This window comes from Hypanus sabinus, chromosome 9 (assembly GCF_030144855.1).
Source record: "Hypanus sabinus isolate sHypSab1 chromosome 9, sHypSab1.hap1, whole genome shotgun sequence".
Classification (NCBI taxonomy): Eukaryota; Metazoa; Chordata; class Chondrichthyes; order Myliobatiformes; family Dasyatidae; genus Hypanus; species Hypanus sabinus.
In genome coordinates, this window is record NC_082714.1 from 154673428 (window position 1) to 154692042 (window position 18615).

The 18615-nt window shown below is 42.1% G+C and overlaps 1 protein-coding gene across 11 annotated transcripts in view; it reads left to right on the plus strand.

Moving 5' to 3' along the window:
- The window catches only part of ncoa6 (nuclear receptor coactivator 6), a 77558-nt gene that overhangs the window by 20012 nt on the left and 38931 nt on the right, over window positions 1-18615 (plus strand). For all 11 annotated transcript variants that reach the window (XM_059980858.1, XM_059980859.1, XM_059980860.1 and 8 more), the window contains exons 5-10: window positions 649-762; window positions 4828-4971; window positions 8803-9558; window positions 10936-11085; window positions 11597-12710; window positions 17823-17950. In XM_059980858.1, coding sequence (XP_059836841.1) covers window positions 649-762; window positions 4828-4971; window positions 8803-9558; window positions 10936-11085; window positions 11597-12710; window positions 17823-17950 — 2406 coding nt within the window. The remainder of the gene's footprint in view (window positions 1-648; window positions 763-4827; window positions 4972-8802; window positions 9559-10935; window positions 11086-11596; window positions 12711-17822; window positions 17951-18615) is intronic.

Below are 18615 nucleotides of genomic sequence, written 5' to 3' on the forward strand. Positions count from 1 at the left end.
TTTCAGCACCTAAGTTACAGAGAAAGGTTGAACAAGTTAGGTCTTTATTCTTTGGAGCGTAGAAGGTTGAAGGGAAACTTGATAGAGGTATTTAAAATCATGAGGGGGATAGATAGAGTTGACGTGGATAGGCTTTTTCCATTGAGAATAGGGGAGATTCAAACAAGAGGACATGAGTTGAGAGTTGGGCAAAAGTTTAGGGGTAACACGACGGGGGAACTTCTTTACTCAGAGTGGTAGCTGTGTGGAACGAGCTTCCAGCAGAAGGTTCGATATTGTCATTTAAAAAAAAAATGGATAGGTATATGGACAGACAAGGAATGGAGGGTTATGGGCTGAGTATAGGTCGGTGGGACTAGGTGAGAGTAAGTGTTCAGCATGGACTAGAAATGCCAAGATGGCCTGTTTCCATGCTATAATTGTTATATGGTTAAAGTGTTAGCCGTATAGAACTTCATTGCCCAACTAATACCTAATGTCTTAAACTTGCATGTATCGGGTTCAGATCACATTTGGATTCAGCATGCTGGTCAGGTTTGTGTCAGGCTTCAATTTTGTGCTTGTTTGTGGTGTTTGATCAAATATTTCAGTAAAACACACTGATGAGCTAATTAACTATTCAAAAATTAAAGTTTGCTTCTTCTTCAGGTGAAGGAGTTATTAATTTGGCTTTAGTACAGCAGAGAAGCCAAGAGATCAGAGTAAATGGACCAGTGAATCAGATCAGAATGGACCCTGGATTTTCTTTGCATGGAGGACAAGGTATTTCACCTGTTTTGTCTATAATTCTATATCGTCCAATACCACAGTTGTCCCTTTAAGTACAGTACTGATGTATCACTTGAAAAGCCAGGTGCATGCAACTATTTTCTATGAATTGACTGATAGAATGATAATAAGGTTAATTTTGGATGAAAGAAGACTTCAGAGCCACCTTCGTTTATCCATTCAGCAAGTGCCCAATTCTAGACTTTCCCTTTTAGTACTGTGGAGCATCCATTTTGTTTGTCATTTTTCTTTATTCCTGCACAAAAATGTGCATGAGTACTGTAGGTAAGTGGATATTTTGCATGTTTTATTAACCAAATTAAGTTATTTATTAGTTGGAAACTAAATTGTGTCCAGATTCCTAACTGATGAGATTTCTTTATATTTGTGGCTGAAATAAAGACCATGTAGTCTCTGTGGGTGGAAGTTAGAAATAGGAAGGGGTCAATAACTCTACTGGGTGTTTTTTATAGACCACACAATAGTAACAGGGACATCGAGGAGCAGATAGGCAGACAGATTCTGGAAAGGTGTAATAATAGGGTTCTCATGGTGGGAGATTTTAATTTTAATTTCCAAAATATCAATGGGCATGTCCCTAGAGCGAGGGGTTTAGATGGGGTGGAGTTTGATAGGTGTGTTCAAGGTTTCTTGATACAATCGGTAGATAAGCCTCCAAGAGGAGAGACTATACTTGATCTGGTATTGGGAAATGAACCTGGTCAGGTGTCTGAAATCTCAGTGGGAGAGCATTTTGGAGATAGTGATCACAGCTCTATCTCCTTTACCATAGCGTTGGAGAGGGATAGGAACAGATAAGCTAGGAAAGCATTTAATTGGATTAAGGGGAAATATGAGGCTACCAGGCAAGAACTTGGAAGCATAAATTGGAAACAGATGTTCTCAGTGAAATGTACGGAAGAAATATGGCAAATATTCAGGGATTTTTGCATGGAGCTTTGCATAAGTACATTCCAGTGAGAGAGGGAAAGGATGGTAGGATACAAGAACTGTGGTGTACAAAGGCTGTATTAAATCTAGTCAAGAAGGAAAGAAGAGCTTACGAAAGGTTCAAAAAACTAGGTAATGATAGAGATCTAGAAGATTATAATGCTAGCAGGAAAGAGCTTAAGAAAGAAATTAGGAGAGCCAGATGGGGCCATGAGAAGGAGCTTGGTGGACAGGATTAAGGAAAACCCCAAGGCATTCTACAAGTATGTGAAGAGCAAGAGGATAAGATATGAGAGAATAGGACCAATCAAGTGTGACAGTGGAAAGGTGTGTATGAAACTGGAGAAGATAGCAGAGGTACTTAATGAGTACTTTGCTTCAGTATTCACTACGGAAAATGATCTTGGCGATTATAGGGGTGACTTATAGCGGACTGAGAGCTTGAGTATGTAGTTATTAAGAAAGAGGATGTGCTGGTACTTTTGAGAAGCATCAAGTTGGGTAAGTCACCAGGACTGGACGAGATGTACCCCAGGCTACTGAGGGAGGAGATTGCTGAGCCTCTGGCGATGATGTTTGCAGCATCAATGGGGACGGGAGAGGTTCTGGAGGATTGGAGGGTTGGGGGCTTTGTTCCATTATTCAAGAAAGGGAGTAGAGATAGCCCAGGAAATTATGAACCAGTGAGTCTTACTTCAGTGGCTGATAAATTGATGGAGAAGCTCCTGAGAGGCAGGATTAGGAACATCTGGAGAGGCATAATATGATTAGGAATAGTCAGTATGTGAAAGGCAAGTCATGCCTTACGAGCCTGTGAATTTTTTGAGGATGTGATGAAGGTAGAGCAGTAGATGTAATGTATGTGGATATCGGCAAGGCATTTGACAAGGTACCCTATGCAAGGTGTTTTGAGAAAGTAAGGAGCCATTGGATCCAGGGGCACATTGCTTTGTGGATCCAGAACTGGTTTGCCCACAGAAGGCAAAGAGTTGTTTTAGACGGGTCATATTCTGCATGGAGGTTGGTGACCAGTGGTGTGCCTCAGGGATCTGTTCTGGGACCCCTACTCTTCGTGATTTTTATAAATGACCTGGATGAGGAAGTGGAGGGATGGGTTAGTAAATTTGCTGATGACTCAAAGGTTGGAGGTGTTGTGGATAGTGTGGAGGGCTGTCAGAGGTTATAGCAGGACATTGATAGGATGCAAAATTGGGCTGAGAAGTGGCAGATGGGAGATTGAGAGGGGATCTGATTGCAACATATAAGATTATTAAGGGATTGGACAAGATAGAGGCAGGAAATATGTTCTAGATGCTGGGACAGTCCAGTACCAGAGGGCATGGTTTAAGAATAAGGGATAGGTCATTTAGGACAGAGTTAAGGAAAAACTTCTCCCAGAGAGTTGTGGGTGTCTGGAATGCACTGCCTCGGAAGGCAGTGGAGGCCAATTCTCTGGATGATTTCAAGAAGGAGCTAGATAGGTATCTTATGGATAGGGGAATCAAGGGATATGGGGACAAGGCAGGGACTGGGTATTGATAGTGAATGATCAGCCATGATCTCAGAATGGCGGTGCAGGCTCGAAGGGCTGAATGGTCTACTTCTGCACCTATTGTCTATTGTAAAGATTTTTACTCCTCATATATGTCGTCAAGTCACTTTTATGTTCATTTTGACCATAACTGCTGGTACAGTGCATAGTAAAAATGAGACAACGTTTTTCAGGACCATGGTGTTACATGACACAGTACAAAAACTAGACTGAACTACGTAAAAAAAAACAGAGAAAGCTACACTAGACTACAGACCTACACAGGACTGCATAAAGTGCACAAAAACAGTGCAGGCATTACAATAAATAATAAACAGGACAATAGGGCAAGGTATCAGTCCAGGCTCTGGGTATTGAGGAGTCTGATAGCTTGGGGGAAGAAACTGTTACATAGTCTGGTCGTGAGAGCCCGAGTGCTTCGGAGCCTTTTCCCAGGCGGCAGGAGAGAGAAGAGATTGTGTGAGGGGTACATGGGGATGAAGCATGTAAGAAATAAAAGTCAATTCAATTCAATCTGTGCCATATCTATAACTAATCAAAATCATATTTAATATCACTGCATGTGTCATGAAAATCGTTGACTTTACAGCAGCAGCACAATGCAATACACAATAATAGTGGGTAAAAAACTGAATTAGAGTAAATGTATATACAACTAGTGCAAAAAAGTAGTGAGGTAGTGTTCATGGGTTCAGTGGCCATTCAGAAATTGGATGGCAGAGGGGAAGAAGCTGTTCCTTAATCATTGAGTGTGTGCCATCAGGCTCCTGTTCCTCCTTCCTGATGGTAGCAACGAGGGGAGGGTATGTCCTGCGAGATGGAGGTCCTTAATAATGGATGCAGCCTTTTTGAAGCATTGCTCCTTGAAGATGTCCTGGATACTATGGAGGCTAGTGCCCATGATGGAGCTAACTTAATATAGAACTGCAGCTTGCTTCGATCCTGTGCAGAAGCCCCCAATACTAGATAGTGGTGCAGCCAGTTAGAATGCGCTCCAGGGTACATCTGTAATAATTTTTGAGTGTTTTTGGAGACATACCAAATCTTCTCGAAGTCCTAATGAAATATAGATGCTCTTGTGCAGCCTTTGTAACTGCATCAATATGTTGGTTCCAGGTTAGATCCTCAGATATATTGACACTCAGCAATTTGACATTGCTCACTCTTCCCACTTCTGGTCCCTCTGAGGACTGGTGTGTGTTCCCTCATCTTACCCCTTTTGTTGTCCAATTAGTTCTTTGGCCTTACTGGCGTTGAATGCAAGGTTGTTGCTACGACACCACTCTAATGGCTGTTACATCTCACTCCTGTACACCCTCTTGTTACCATCTGCCAGCATCGTATGTATCGTCAGCAAATTTATAGATGGTTGAATGACACTTAAACTTGATCTTGAACTTAGAAAGATTTAAAAAAAGCATGCATGCTTGTTAATGTTGAGAAAACATTGGTTGTGAATAGGGAAAATGTTGTCGGATGCAAATGCTATTAAGGCAATTAGAATTTGGCAAGTTATTCAACAGAATTATAATTTATTGTTCTATTTTTGGAAACAGGTTTGATTCGAGTTAACAACCCATCTGCTCCCATGATCCCTTCAAGCAGCAATATGGCAGTTTCCTTGGCTAGCGGTGGAGCCAATTCAGAGCTAATGCAAAACAGATTACCACATCCTTCCTCACGACCCACTGCTCAACCTGGTAAGAAAGGGATGTTGTGCATTAAAAAGTGCAGTTACCTACAAGAAAAGAAACAAAAGTTTTTCTGTCCAGTTCTTTCAGTTTCAATTTTTTTACTTTTTATTTATCTATGCAGGTTTTAATGTTTTAGGAAAGTTGCTATTTGTAGTACATTCATTTAAGAAAGTGTACTTATTGTTTAGCTTGAGTAAAGTTTACAGAATAAACATGAGGTTTGTAAATTAGTTTCTAATCACCAAAGGTCTTTGTTTGTATGGAAATATATCCAAATATTTTCCTGTTTTGCAATTGTTACACAAACTCCTTGAACCTCTTTATTTTGCATAACCAGGTGTTCCAATTTGAGCAGAAAACTCTTAACTCTGTTTTTAGTTTATAGTCTTCAAGTTGTGTTACAGGGGATAAAGGAAAGTTTTCAAAATGGATTATTTAAATTAACATGTAGCAAAAAGCATTGACTATTCACACAAACTTACTGTGCAATTTCCTGATAGAATTTTATTTTTTTTGTTTGCTTGTTTTAGTGTTGTCACATGTACCAAGGTAAGTGGGGACAAACTTGTTTTGTGTGCCACCCATCATGTGCATTGAGGTTGGACAAGGGAATACCATAACAGAATGCAGAATAAACTGTTACAGAGGAAGTGCAGTGAACACAGTCAGCAAAGTGCCTGGCCTTGTAGATTGTGAAGTCAAGACTCCATCTTATTTTCTAGTGTTCTGTTCACTCTGAACACACGATAAAAGTTGCCCTTGAGCTCGAGTCCTTTCAGGCTTTGGGCATCTTCTGCCTGACGGGAGTGGGATCGAAAAGAGAATGACCAGGGTGGATGGAGTCTTTGATTATGTTGATTCCTTCACCAAGGCTGACAGAAATCTGTCTCCTGCTTTAAAGATCTTTTTACCCTTACTTGGCTAAATGAATGGGTGATTGAAACCAGAAACTTTTATGTAGTGTCACATTCCTCTGTGGAAGACCAAAAGTCACTCTAAGGCTGACTACGGTTGTAAATTTGTTCTCATAAAATATGAAAAACAAGAATAATTTTTTAAGATCTTAACCAGTTTTTCTCGTTTCATACAATTTAATATATGTATAATCTGATGCTTTGAGAATATATGTACAATCTAATGCTTTGAGAACTTAGCCAATGCCAAAAAAAACCAAGTTGCTGCTGCTCCTTACTTTACCTTACAGAATCAAGTTTGATTAGGGAGCTTAAGGTAAAGAAACCCTTAGGAGACAGTGATCATCATGTGATAGAACTCACCCTGCGGTTTGAGAAGATGTGCCAGTATTACAGTGGGATAATCGGAATTACAGAGGCGTGAGTGAGGGGCTGGCCAATGTTGATTGGAAGGAGACACTAGCAGGGATGATGACAGAGAAGCAATGACTGGGGTTTCTGGGGCAATTCGGAAGGTGTAGGACAGATATATCCCAATCATGAAGAAGTATTCCAAAAGCACAGCATAAAAGCAAAAGAGAGGGCATGTAATGCAGCAAGAATTAGTGAGAAGTTATTAGATTAGGAAGTTTTAAAAAATCAACAGGAAGTAACTAAATAAAGCCATAAGGAGAGAAAAGATGAAAAATGAAGATAAGCCAATATTATCAAAAAATTTCCCAAATATTTTTTCAAATATATAAAGAATGACTGAGAAATGAGAGTAGATATCAGACGGCTGGTAAATGACACTGGAGAAGTAGTAATGGGGGACAAGAAATGCTGAGCAAGTATATTGTGTCAAGCAATATGCCAGAAATTTGAGAGTGTCAGGCACATAAGTGAGTGTAGTTGCTATTATGAAGGAAGTTACTTGGGAAGCTAAAATGTCTGAAGGTAGATAGGTCACCTGGACCAGATGGATTACACCCCAGGGTTCTGAAAGAGGTAGCTGAAGAAATTGTGGAGGTGTTAGTAATGATCTTTCAAGAATCAGAATAGAGGCAAAAGAAAGGAAACTATAGGCCATTTGGGAAGATGTTAGAGTTTACTAAGGATGAAGTTTTTGGGGGTACTTGGAGGCACATGATAAAACAGGCTGAAGTCAGCATGGTTTCCTTAAGCGGAAATCTTGCCTGACAAACTTGTTGGAATTCTTTGAGGAAATAACGAGCAGGATAGGCAAAGGAGAATCGGTGGATATTGTTTATTTGGATTTTTAGAAGATCTGTGACAAGGTGCCATACATGAGGCTGCTTACACAAGATAAGAGCCCATGGTAACACACACAAAATGCTGGAAACTCAGCAGGCCAGACAGCATCTATGGATAAAATGTACAGTTGACATTTCAGGCTGAGACCCTTCAGCAGGACGGCAGAAAGAAAGATGAGTAGATTTAGAAAGTGGGGGAGGGGAGAGATAGGTGAAACAGGGAGGGGGAGGGATGAAGGAAAGAGCTGGGAAGTTGTGTGGTGGAAGAGATACAGGGGTGGAGAAGCGGGAGTCTGATAGGGGAGGACTGAAGGCTATGGAAGAAGGGAAAGGGAGGAGGAACACCAGAGGGAGGCAATGGGTGGGCAAGGAGATAAGGAGATGGAGAATGGTGAAGGAGGGGGTGGGGGATATTACCGGACGTCAAAGGTATCAATGTTCTTGCCATCAGGGTGATGTTTCTCCTCTGAATTAAAACACCATCCCCTACAGAACAAATTAGAACACCACGAAAACTATTACAGTACCATAAAACTATTAATTCATAATAGTTGTTGATGGAGGAACGATGGTGTACACAGCTGTGTTCTTTTGATTGAATACAAATGAACAAAATAAGAGCAGATAATGGACTGCCTAACATTGCTTTTGATGATTGCATCCTCCAAATCTTTACTTTCATTGTAACATTCAAGATAATTGTCAATACCTTCAAATTCCTTGTAGTTCCTAATTTGAAGTAGTGACATTGTTTCAATTTTACTCCAAGCCGTTTCTTGCATCTGCAAGTATGGATGCTTGAAACTACAGTGAGCAAAACAGTTCTGAATTGTCTTACTGCTTATTTTTCACCATCAGACACCAAAAAAAAGCTTTTTGAACACAAACACATGCAACTGACACTATTTAAAAGCTGTTTGCTCTATGCACAGTCTAACACCCCCACAAGTGCTGTCAACTGCTGCTAAAATAGAAACTGTTCAGCAGCAGTCTCCTGTCACAATTAAGCGACTAGTGTCCAAAATAAATGAAGGGAATCCTGGCTATTTTCTCATAGTTTTTTTTTCTTTAAGAGTTGTCTCAAAAAAGAAGATGGCCTGATTAACCGATGGCCAAATTAAATGGAATGCATTGTATTTCAGTGTCTTGACAATATAGCAACATGCTTAAACTTAGCTTAATCAGCACTCTTTTAAATATATCCTTTTGCAAACACTTCCTTCCTGTTTTCTTTTGAGAGTAGGTTTCCTAACCTGTGGTCTGCAGATCCCTTGCTGAATGATACTGGTCCATGGCATAAAAAAGGTTGGAAACCCTTGTCTTAGAGGGTAAAATTAAAACTGGCAGATGCTGGAACTCTGAAAGAGAAGCCAAACAATACTAGAACCACATGCATTAGACAAAGTACTACAAAGTAGTACAAAGTACTAACCACCACGCTACCCTAATTCCTGGAATTTCGCATTAAAAAGTCATACTTCTTGGGAAGTTACCCATTAAAATATGAATATAACTGGTATTTACAATGTCAAATTTTAAAACACAGTCCTGTTTGTTTCTTCTAGTAGAACTTGAGTGCATTCTAACATTATAATATTAATTCTTATAATAAAAAATCTCAATTTGAATTTACAGTTTGACAACCGCACTGCATTTTATTTTCTAACCAGGTATGGATTCGGTTCTCTCGACTCTGAACATTCAGTCTGCAGGGCACCCCTCCGGATCATTGCCTCAGCAGCCTCACATTGTGCAGACGATGTCCACCAACCGGCAGGTAGCCCCTGCCAATCTACAGCAGCACCAGTTGCAGGGAAGTCGACCTCCATTTAATCCAGCTCAGATTTCCATGGCTGGCACGTGGAATCAGGTCCCAGGAGCAGCAATCCAATCCCCCTCCAGCCAGGGGGCTCTAGGAACTTTGGCAAATCCTGTGTGGAAGAAGGCTCCTATGCCTGGACAAATGCAGCCTCAGCAACTTCAGGCTAGGCCACCCATGGCAACCCAGACCCCTGCTCATCCTCCACCTCCCTACCCATTTGGAAGTCAACAAACATCACAGGCTCATCAAACCTTCTCTCAGCCTTGCAGCTCACCGCAATTTGCGTCGCCACCACCTAAGAACCACCAGGGTGGACCACCTCGAGTTCCTACGCCCCTGCAGCAGCCACATCTCACCAATAAGTCTCCAGCCTCGTCTCCCTCTACTTTTCAACAAGGCTCCCCCTCTTCCTCTCCAGTCAACCAGCCACAGCAGCACATTGGGCCTAGAACACCTCAGAGCAGTTCCCTCCCACAAACTTTTCAGCCCGCAGTTTGCCAGAGTTCTCCAAGTCGAGGTCCCATAGTTCAGCAAGGAAACTTACCAGCTGGGTTTATGATGCAAGCAAATCAGGTGGCCCAGAGTGCTCATTCTACCATAGGAGGTAAGTATTTCATGTTCTTAAAAAAACTTAGATGTTTTTTAAATAAGGAGAATGCAGCAAGTTGTTCTAAAGCGCATCCTGGAGGTTTCGTTTAGAAATACTGGGTGGAACTGGCCCTTTGAGCCATGCTGCCCAGCAACCCACGTATTTAACCCTCACCTAATCATGGGACAGTGTACCATGACCAATTAACCTACTAACCTGTATGTCTTTGGACTGTGGGAGGAAACCAGAGCAACTGGAAGGAAATCCACACACTCATGGGAAGTAGCGCACAAACATGCTTAAAGAGGATGCCAGAATTGAACCCTGAACTCCCCAAGCTATAATAGTGTAAAAATTAGAACAGATGGCTTGCCATAATTGTACAACCCAAAATGGAGGGTTAAGTAGGTTAGGATTTCATTCCCCAGAGCATAGGAGAATGAGAGGACATTTGAAAATTATACAAAATTATGAGGGGTGTTGATGGGGTAAAAGCAAACATATTTTTTCCACCGAGGTTGGGGAGAGACTTGAGCTAGAAGTCATAGGTTAAGTGTGAAAGGTAAAAATTTAAGGGGAACCTCTTCATTCATAGGGTGGTGAGTGTGTGGAATGAGCTGCCAGCGAAAGTAGTGGGTGCGTGTTCAACTTTAACATTTAAGACCAATTTGGACAGGTATATGAATGGAAGGGGGTATGGAGTACTGGGTGCAAGTGGATTGGACCAGGCAGTTTAATAGGTTGGCATGGACTAAGTGGGTTGAAGGGCTTGATTCTGTGCTGTAGTGTTCTATAACTTAAGTCTCCAACCATCAAGCACCCATTTATGTTAAAGCAAGAGAGTCTGCAGATGCTAGAAATCTTGAGAAACACATACAAGGTGCTGGAGAAACTGCTAATCAGGTATCATCTATGGAGGGGAATAAACACTTGATGCTTTATGCTGGAACCCTTCATCATATTCCCCTCCATAGATGCTGCCTGACTTGGTGACTTTGTCCAGCATTTTGTGTGTGTTGCCTGGTTTTGCTATCTACTTTTTCTCCAGCATTCTATAAACTTTCTTCAAGATCATGTCACTGTAGTCATGAGGAACAACTTATGGTGGCATATAGAACTGTCACATCTTTGAGAGGTGGGAGGAAACTCGGAAGAAATCCACACTGTTGCAAAATATGCAAACTTCACATAGACAGCACCAGAGGTCAGCTTGGAAACTGAACCAGCATCTCTACAAGCTGACTGTGCAAGTGGCTATGAAATGATTTAGGATGGCTTGGACATTGTAAAGTGCTTTGTACAAATCAGTTTTTATTTCCAGGAATGTATCCAGAGTTGGTATTTAGCAATTGCAGTGAAATCAAAGCTAGTGCCCGTTTCAATTTGTTTCAGGCATGCAAAAGCGTCTTCCACCAACCTTTCCTCCTGGTCAGCCTAATCAAAACTTCACTCAGGCACAGATTAACCAAGCTGTTGCATCTGCCACATCGATGAACAGTGGAATTCTGCAGGTGCAGCCTAATCAGAATGCACCGCATACAGGTTGGCTTTTCTAGAAAAACAAATAATTGAGTTAATGTTTGTGTTATTCAGGGAGGAAATTTGGGAGTTAACAGTGGGTAATAAATACCTCATTCTATAATTGCTACTGTTGTTCTCTTTTGAACCTTGTGGCACATCGGGCGGCATCCTTTCCATTCCTTGAGCATTTTTGTCTGATTTTTTTATGAAGCAGACTTGGCAGAGTTGCTAGCTCAACACTCAACCCAGCACGGATGGTAAGTGTGCAAGGATCCAGCGGGATTCAAACCTGGGACCACTCGTCTCGAAGTTCAGTGCTGATGCGGCTATACCACCGGTCAATTAGTCTATAATTGTGACAAGCACTTATGAACAGACTTTCAACTGTTCTGATGTAGAGGAAGAGAATTTCTTCATTTAAATGGGGAAATGGGATTGCTCTGAGCTTGCTGGGACAAATGGAAAGTGAGTCTTGTAGATAAGTACAAGGTGAATTTCAGAAGCTTACGGTACTTTTGCGTTCTTGTTCTAGGTGGTACTAGTAATGTCGCTGCTCAAAGTCCTATGAATGTACAGTCTCATGGGCCAACTAATGTGATGCAAGCAAATCTCCTTGGACTTCATGGGAACATGAATAATCAGCAGTCCCTCAATACGCAAGTGAACATGAGTAATGTTCAGGGGCAGCAGGGCCCCCAGTCACAGTTTATTGGGATGCATCAACAAATCGCACCTTCGCAGGGCCAGGTGATGAACGTTCAATCGCAAGGTCCACATCCACCAAACCAGATGATTATTTCTCGCCCTCAGCTCATCCAAAACCAAATGATGATGGCGACGTCCCAAAGTCACAGTGCCATCGCACCGGGACAGAGGATGACTCCGCCCAAGCCGCTGCATTCACAGCAGGGCCAGCAGATAATGACAACTCACGGGCAACTAATAGGACCTCAGGGACAAGTTGTCTTGCAGCAGAGCCAGATGATGGGGCTACCTGAGCAGATTGTTGTCAGTCAGGTGCAGGGAAACAAGCAAGGTTTCAATAATCAGAACCCGCAGAATGTAATAGGAGGGCCAGGTCAGATGATGAGGGGACCTGCTGTCAACTCGCAGGGTAATATGGTTCAATTTTCCACACAAATGATCCAGCAGAATCCATTGAATGGGAATTCCCAAGGGATTGGCATTCAGGGTCAAGGGCTTAGACCTTCAGTACCTCACGTAAATCAACAACATGGTGACCATACAACATCAGCCAGTGATGTCAATGTAACACAGATGCTGCCTGATCTTCAAATGCAGCAAAGTGCGGTCGCCTCTCACTTGCAAACCATGCAGGCAGGCAACTCTGCTGGATCCCACTTTTCAGCCCACGGTATGGCATTTAGCGCTCCTTACAGCACAACGGCAAGTGGAAGTCAAGTGTCCTTGGTCACTGCCTCTGGTTTTCCAAACAATAAGGATGTCACTCTGACTAGTCCGTTGCTTGTCAACCTGCTGCAGAGTGATATCACGTCAGCACAGTTTTCCATGGGTAACAAGCAGAACAGCCAGGCTATCAACAAACCCAAGAAGAAAAAGCCGTCGCGTTCACAGAAGAAAAAGAACAATGGATCCCAGCAGGCAGAAGAGCAAACGCAACATGTGTAAGTTTGAAAATAAATATTACCAAGGGTTTTTCAAGAAAGTGTTGTCTTTTGAAAGCTTTGGTTGTGTTTGAATTGCCCTCCTTGTTGCATTGGTGTTGAGTTTGGTCTCAATTTCTGACAAAGGATCTCAACCTGAAATGTCGACTCTGCTCCTTTCCATAGGTGCTGCCTGGCCTGCTGAGTTTCTCCAGCATTTTCTGTGTGCTGCTCTCATTTTTGATCTAAATTTGCCCTTTTTTAAAAATAGCTTTATTTTCTGCTGGGGTCATCTATTCTGTCCAGTGCTTACAATGTGGCCTCCTTTTCATTGGTGAGGCTCGTCATAAATTGGGGGATCGCTTAGCCGAACACCTCTGCTCCATCTGTCAAAAGCGGAACTTCCTGATGGCCGATTCCCGTTCCAATGTGTCGATCTAAGGCCTCTTCTTGTGCCAAGAGGAGGCCACCTTCAGGGTGGAGGAGCAACACTTAGTATTCTGTCTGGATAACCTCCAATTCGATGGCATGACTATTGATTTTCTGGTAAAAAGTTTTTCACCACCCCCTCCCCTCTTCTTCTGTTCCCCCTGCTGGCCTCTTACCTCTCTTCACCTGTCTATCACTTTCCCCTGTGTCCCTTCCTCCTTCCCTTTCTTCCATGGCCAACTCTTCTGTCCTATCAAATTCCTCCTTATTTGACCCTTTTCGTTTCCCATCCCCTTGGCTTCACCTGTCAGCTTCTAGCTATCCTTCTTTCTCCCCCCCCCACCTCCCCACTTCTTACTCTGGTGTCTTTCCCCCTTCCATTTCAGTCTTGAAGAAGTGTCTCAGCCCGAAATGTCAACTGTTTATTCATTTCCATAGATGCTGCCTGGCCTGCTGACTTCCTCCAGCATTTTGTGTGTTGCTTTATTTTCCCTGTTAGTTGTTTTTTCACTTGTCTTCCCCACCCTTGTAAAATATTAACTTGTGGGCAAGGATGTGGCTGAATAGCTGCCCAATGTAGTGATTTATTATCACTAGCATGACGTGAGATTTGTTTTTGCAGCAGCAGTACGGTGCAGACATAAAACTAAATATTACAAAAATAAACAGTGCAAAAAAAAAACTGAAGTAATGTTCAAGGACTGTTCCTAAATGTGATGGAGGGGAATAAGTTGTTCCTACATCATTGAGTATTGTTTTCAGGCTCCTGTAGCTAATAGTAGTAATGAGAAGAGGATGTGTCCTGGGTGGGGACCATCGTTAATGATGGATGACACCTTGTTGAGGCACAGTCTCTTGAAGATGTCCTCAATAGTGGGGAAGGTTGTTGCCCTTGATAGAACTGGCTGAGTTCACAATCCTTTTGAAATCCTTTGCATTGGAAATTTCTGGTCAGAATGCTCTTCACTGTACATCTATTGTGCCGTTAATGCCCATAGTGGGTGTCCTAGAACTCCTAGGTAGGGTTGCTAGCGTGCCTCTTCATGATTACATTGATGTGTTTCCCCCAGAGTATTGAGGTCTAGGAACTTGAAGCTGTTCACTCTTTCCACAGATGAGTCCTCATTGAGGATTGGTAAGTTTTCTTGCCTTCCTAAAGTCTGCACTCAATTCCTTGGTCTTACTGACATCAAGTGCTAGGTGGTTGTTGCAACTGCACACAACCAGTCGATCTACCTCGCTCCTTTAAGTCCTGCTCATCAGCAGCTGAGATTCTACCAGCAACAACGGTGTCATAGGAAAGTTTATAGATGGCATTAGAGCTGTGCTTTGCCACACAGTCATGGGTGTAGAGAGTAGAGCAGTGAGCTGGTACAGATACTTGAAGTGCATTTGTGTTGATCATCAGTGAGATGCTATTACCTGTCTGCAACTGGTCTCCCAATAAGGAAATCAAGGATCGAAGCAGAGAGAGGGGTAGAGGCTCAGGTAAAAATCTGAGGTGTAAAGGGACTTGGGAGTGCATGTGCAGGATTCCCTAAAGGTTAATTTGCATGTTGAGTCTGTGGTGAGGAGGCAAATGCAATATTAGCATTCATTTCAAGAAGACTAGAATATAAAAGCAAGAATGTAAATTTGAGATTTTCTAAAGTGCTGATGAGGCTTCACTTGGAGTATTGTGAGCAGTTTTGGGCCCATTATCTAAGGAAGAAGGTACTGAAACTGGAGAAGGTTCAAAGGAGGTTCATGAAAATGATTCTGGGATCGAGCAGGTTGTCGAGGAATGTTTGATGGCTCTGGGTCTGTATTCACTGGAATTCAGAGGAATGAGGGGTGACCTCATTGAAACCTATTGAATGTTGAAAGGCCTCGATAGAGTGGATATGGAGAGAAGGTTTCCTATGGTGGGAGAGTCTAAGACCAGACACAGCCTCTGGATAGAGAGATGTCCTTTCAAAACAGAGATGGTGAATTTCTTTAGCCAGAGAGTGGTGAATCTGTGGAATTCATTGCCACACACAGTTGTGGAGGCCAAGTCATTGGATATATTTAAGGCAGAGGCTGATAGGCTCTTGATTGGTCAGAGCATGAAGGGATACAGGGTGAATGTAGGAGATTGGAGCTGGGTGAGAAAATGGATCAGCCATGATGAAATGGCAGAGTAGACTCAATGGGCCAAATGACCTCATTTTGCTCCCATGGTCTTAATGGTTTTGGATGGTGGTGTACTCGAGTTGTAATTGATGAACGGTAGTCTGATATAAAGTGTCATAGAGCACAATATCATAGAAACAGGCCTTTCAGTCCATCAAGTCTATGATGCACTGATCTTCTGCCTAGTTCCATCCACCTGCACCTGGACCATATCCTTTCAAACCCCTCTCAACCATGATCCTATCCAATATTATCTTAAATGTTATGTTTGAACCTGTATCTGCCACTTTCCCTAGTAGCTTGTTTTACACTTGCACCACCCTCTGAGTAAAATGTTTGCCTTCAGATTTCACTTGAATATTTCACCAATGACCAGTTCCAGTCTCAACCAACCTGAGGTGGAAAAGGCTGCATGCACTTTACCTATCTATCTCATAATTTTGTAGATTTCCCCTCCTCATTCCCTCCAGGGAATAAGGTCCCAACCTATTCAACCTTTCCCTATCACTCAGGTCCTTAATCCTGGCAACATCCTTGTAAATTTACTCCGTACTCTTTCAGACTTGTATCTTTCTGGAGGTAGGTGACCACAACTGCACAAAAATCTCCAGATTTAGCCTTGCCAATGTCTTGTACAACTTAGTACAACTCTTGTACTCAAAATGCTCTGATTTTTGAAGACAAAGGTGCTAAAAGCTCCCTTTACTGTTCTGTCTACCTGAGACATAACTTCAAAAGAATTATGGATCTATATTCCTGAGTCCCTTTGTTCTACTGCACATCTCATTGCCCTACCATTTGCTGCGAAAGTCTTAACATTGTTTGTCCTCCCAGTGGTATGTCTTGCAGTTGTCTAGGTTCTGGCCATTCCTTGTGCATTGCCCAAGATGGTGAGAAACTATATGCCTGTTCTACAAAGGGGGACATCACATTCATTCACTATCCTGTGTTTGTTCTTTCTTGTATATTTCAGCAAGATTGCTGAATGGTGATCAGGGGCAGAAATACTGTCCTGTGTTCTCCAGGTATTTTGGTATTGTGGCAACCTATTTGAACTCCGCTAGCTATTTCTTGTTATAGCTACTTATCTGCTCAACTATGCAAAATAAATGATTTGACTTACCTCATCTCCCTCAAACTTGGCCCATAGGGGCTGGAGTTTAACCAAAAGACTGGGAGATAAATGAGAACTATCTTATTTGTATAGCTTAATTACCCTATGTTCAACCAGGCAACTGCTTTTCAACATCAACATTGAAAAGAATTACTTGGTGCAAAAGTGTATTTATTTATTTAGAGATACAGCGTAGAACAGGCTTAGCCTAATTGCAGGCAATTTACAAAGACCAATTAACCTACTAACTGGTACATCTTTGGAACGTGGGAGAAAGACTGATTACCCGAAGGAAACCCACGCATTCATGGGGAGGATGTACAAACTCGTTAGAGACAATTTCGGAATTAAACTCCAAGCCCCAGTGCCCCGAGCTGTAAAAATGTCACTCTAATCTCTACGCTACTGTGGAGCCACAGTTACTTCTACTTTCTGTCCTCTTCTTGCTGGAAAATGATGCTTCCTAATTGCTGATTTTATATTAAATCATAGAACATTCATTTCTCAGAGGGACAAAACACTGAAGTAAATTGGATTTTTCAGAAGCAGGATTTGCTTGTTCTGAAGGCTTGCTTGCTTATTATTTATTTATTGATACAGTGCTGAATAGGCCCTTCAAGCCACACCACCCAACAACTTCTGACAACCCTGATTTACCCCTAACCTAATCATGAGCCAATTGGCAATGACCAGTTAACCTGCGATACATTTTTGGATTGTGGGAGGAAACCAGAGGACCAGGAGAAAACTCACACATTCCACAGAGAAAACGTAAAGACTCCTTACAGAGAATACCAGGATTGAACTCTGAACTCTGATGCCCCAAGCTGAAATAGCATTGCACTAATTGCTATGCTACCATGGCACCTGTCTCCATGCTTTCCCTATTTGGATCACCTTAATTTGGTGATACGTATAGCATCTTGTTTATTATGCCAAACAGTAAATTGATTTCCTCTGCAAGTTGGGAGCTAAGGTATTCCGCATCATGATAGTGTAGCGGTTAGTGTGACGCTATCGCAGCTCTGGACTTTGGAGTTCAATTCTGAAGTCATCTGTAAGGAATCTGTATGTCCTTCCTGTGGAATGTGTGGATCTTCTCCGGGTGCTCCAGTTTCCTCTCTCATTCCAAAGCTGCTGTACTGGTTAGTAAGTTTTTCAGTCATTGTAAACTGGCTAGACTTAAATCGGGGTGGGGGGGGTGCAGGGGTGTTGCTTGGTGGTCCTGCTTGGTTGGCCAGAGAGCCTGTTCTGCCTTGTATCTCTAAATAAAATAAATAACATGGCCCCAGATTGTAGATTAAATCAATTTACTATTCATCATAAATGGCAAGATTCACTTTGTACAGCCAACTTAAACAGGATTTCTGATGTTGCAGTTCTCTGGAGTAATACCATTGTGCATAGCATAATTAAAACGTTATTAATTTTTGAAGGATTTCAGATACCCGTCAGATGCAGCCAGGGCTGGATGATGGAGAACCGCAACAAATGACAGGAGAACAGAGTGTAGGAATTGATCCAGCAGCCAACAAATTATCTGAATTTGCAAATCGATCTGCAGGTAAGTAATTTGTGTATGAGTGGCTTGGGACTTTTCACATCTTTTTCTTGGCTATCTGAAATAAAACCAGAAAACATTCTCCATGTTCCAACTTCTACTCCCTTCTCCCCCTCTTTTTCCATTTCCCATTGTGGTTACAATGATTACCCTCTTACCCCTTCTCACCTGCCCACAGCCTCCCTCTGGTTCCTCTCCTTCCCTTTTTTTCCATGGTCCAGTCTTGTCCTGTTAGAATCCACCCTTTATGTCTTCCACCTATCCTCTCTGAGTTTCTTATTTTATCCGCTCATCCTCCTTCCCCCTGACCCATCACCTGCCAGCTAGTACTCCTTCCCTTTATCCCACTACTATTCTGGCTTCTTTCCCCTTCCTTTCCAGTCCTGATGAAGAGTCTCGGACTAAAACAATAGCTTATTACTTTCCATAAATGCTACCTGATTTGCTGAGTTCCTTTGACATTTTAAGTGTTTTGGAATGTTTCATTGTTTTGGATAGCACCTTTTTAAAATGCACTTTAATGTAACACTAAAAGGTTTCCCTGAATGGGCAAATATTCATGACTTAAATTTTGAAATTTCATTCCGTAAAACTGTTCAGTAACAAGTTCTCAGTTGTATTTTAGGATATTATTTCATCCTCAGCTTTATCCTTAGTTGAGTGCCATA